This window comes from Plectropomus leopardus, unplaced genomic scaffold (assembly GCF_008729295.1).
Source record: "Plectropomus leopardus isolate mb unplaced genomic scaffold, YSFRI_Pleo_2.0 unplaced_scaffold4761, whole genome shotgun sequence".
Lineage (NCBI taxonomy): Eukaryota > Metazoa > Chordata > Actinopteri > Perciformes > Serranidae > Plectropomus > Plectropomus leopardus.
This window is the reverse complement of record NW_024652233.1, coordinates 1-1959: the sequence shown is the minus strand read 5'-3', so window position 1 is coordinate 1959 and position 1959 is coordinate 1. Positions and strand designations below refer to the sequence as shown.

Here is a 1959-nt window from a genome sequence, read left to right as displayed (position 1 = left end):
TGGGAGAGCTTGACCCGGGCTCCTCAGTCACTCCCGTGATTCGAATGTTTCCCCTCCTCATCCTGCCCTCCATGTCCTCGCATTTTTCTTTCAAATCTTCAACTTGTTTCTTGAGGTCTGTTACTGTAGTTTGCACCGATACAACTTCATCTGACCACGCTGACAATCCATCCTCGACAGCCTTCACATTCGCTTGCGCCTGCTCAACCTCTGTGCGGATAGCTGCTGTGTTGTTAGCTATTTCGGTTTTCACATCAATCATTTCTCTCTTCAGCGATTCAAAATCCTTCGCCAGCGCGCTCTTCAACTCTTCTCTGATAACTGACGATATTTCTTTTCTCAGTGAGGAGAGGATGTCCGCTTTGATTGTTGCGGCGTTCATGCTTGTACTTACTCCAGGTTCAAGTGGGGTCAGGCCGGATTTATCTGGACTTTTAGCCGAGGAGGTTTGGGGCCTTGTGTTGGGCCGAGCTTCGTAGTTGTATTTTTGGAGATTTGCTGCCATTAGCGTCGGTTCTTCTTCACTGACTTTGCCGGGTAGTGTTAAATATACAGTTACCACATTTAATTTGTATTTTCGAGCGTAGATGTCGAGTAATATATGTTTGTAATTGAGATTCTGTAGGAGCTCATAAAAGTGCGACTTACTCCATTGCGGCTCGCTAGCGCCCCCATTATTGACTCTTTTTGAGGACGTTGAGGACTTTGAGACTGTATTATGGCCTCATTAAATTTGGTGTCCCTCACTTCTTCCTGTTATATTGTACATTTTATGATGAGTTAAGATCACCTTTTTCAGTCCTGAAAAAGGAGCACTGATGATGTCATCTGCGTCCCCAAAGCCTGGAAGAAACGTCAGGATGGTTTATTTCGTGAATGTTAGTTTTATCGAGCGTCTGCTCGTGGTTTCTGGTCTTCTTGTTTTCTCAGTGGAGTCTCGTACGCCCCTTTGGGCTGGGCATATTATTTATGCATGACACAATAATAAAATTAGATCGATCAATCAAAATCTTCTTCTGTCTCACTGTCCTCGTCTGTCCTCTTTTCAGGGTCCAGGACTTGTCGGGACGGGACAGCCCGGAGGGCTTCGTCCCGTCCTCATCTCCAGAGAGCGTGACGGACATGGAAGTCAGCAGGTACCCGGACCTGTCCTTCATCAAACTGGAGCCGCCGTCACCCTGCCCCTCGCCTACAATACCCATGATGCCCTGCGCCTGGGGCAAAGGTTAGCCATCAGCAGTGTGTCCTGCTCCATGTGAAGAGCAACACACAGACACACACACACACACACACACACAAACATCGTACTGCAGTCCTGATTCATAGCAGGATTAAAACAATCTCTGTGCGTGTGTGTGTGTGTGTGTGTGCGCGTGTGTGTGTTTTCAGGCTCTGCAGTCAAACAGGAAGTGAAGGCAGAGCCTCACCATCAGGGTCCTCCCTCCTGCTCTAACGCTGACCTGGTTACCATAGCGATAACACTGAGCCCAGTTGCCGCTCAGGTGAGCTCTTCCTCTCTCTGCATGCTGTGCCAGCATTGGCTCCTCCCCTCTGTTGATGTCACCTCTGATGTCACTGTGTTGATGACATCATTGTGTTGATGATGTCACTGATTTGATGGTGTCACCGTTTTGATGACATCACTGTGTTTGCAGAACGCCGCAGGCGTGATGGCGGCGGTGGCGCAACTGCTGCGGGTCCCCGTCCCCGTGGACTACCAGCTGAGCCGGGCGGCGGGCCCCGAGCGCAGCTCTCTGGCACTGCTGGCCGGAGTCCGAGTGCCGCTCACGCAGGTGGGAGGAAACACACACTTCCTGTGTTAAAGGTCATCACCATGACAACTGTTAGACCTGACAACCAAGTTTAGTTTCTGACAGAGTCTCAGACCGTCCTTACTTTGTCCTCTGTGTCCAAACATCCTCTGATCAATAAACATCCTCTGATCAATAAACATCCTCT

At 49.5% G+C, this 1959-nt stretch overlaps 1 protein-coding gene across 1 annotated transcript; it reads left to right on the top strand.

Annotated features, from left to right (window-relative positions):
• The first annotated feature begins 738 nt into the window (after positions 1-738).
• LOC121939402 (histone-lysine N-methyltransferase 2C-like) lies at positions 739-1941 on the top strand. The gene is made up of 3 exons (XM_042482418.1): positions 739-1225; positions 1390-1502; positions 1656-1941. Exons 1-3 carry the CDS (start codon positions 877-879, stop codon positions 1821-1823), a joined length of 630 nt encoding a protein of 209 aa, XP_042338352.1. The 5' UTR covers positions 739-876; the 3' UTR covers positions 1824-1941.
• Positions 1942-1959: the final 18 nt, after the last annotated feature.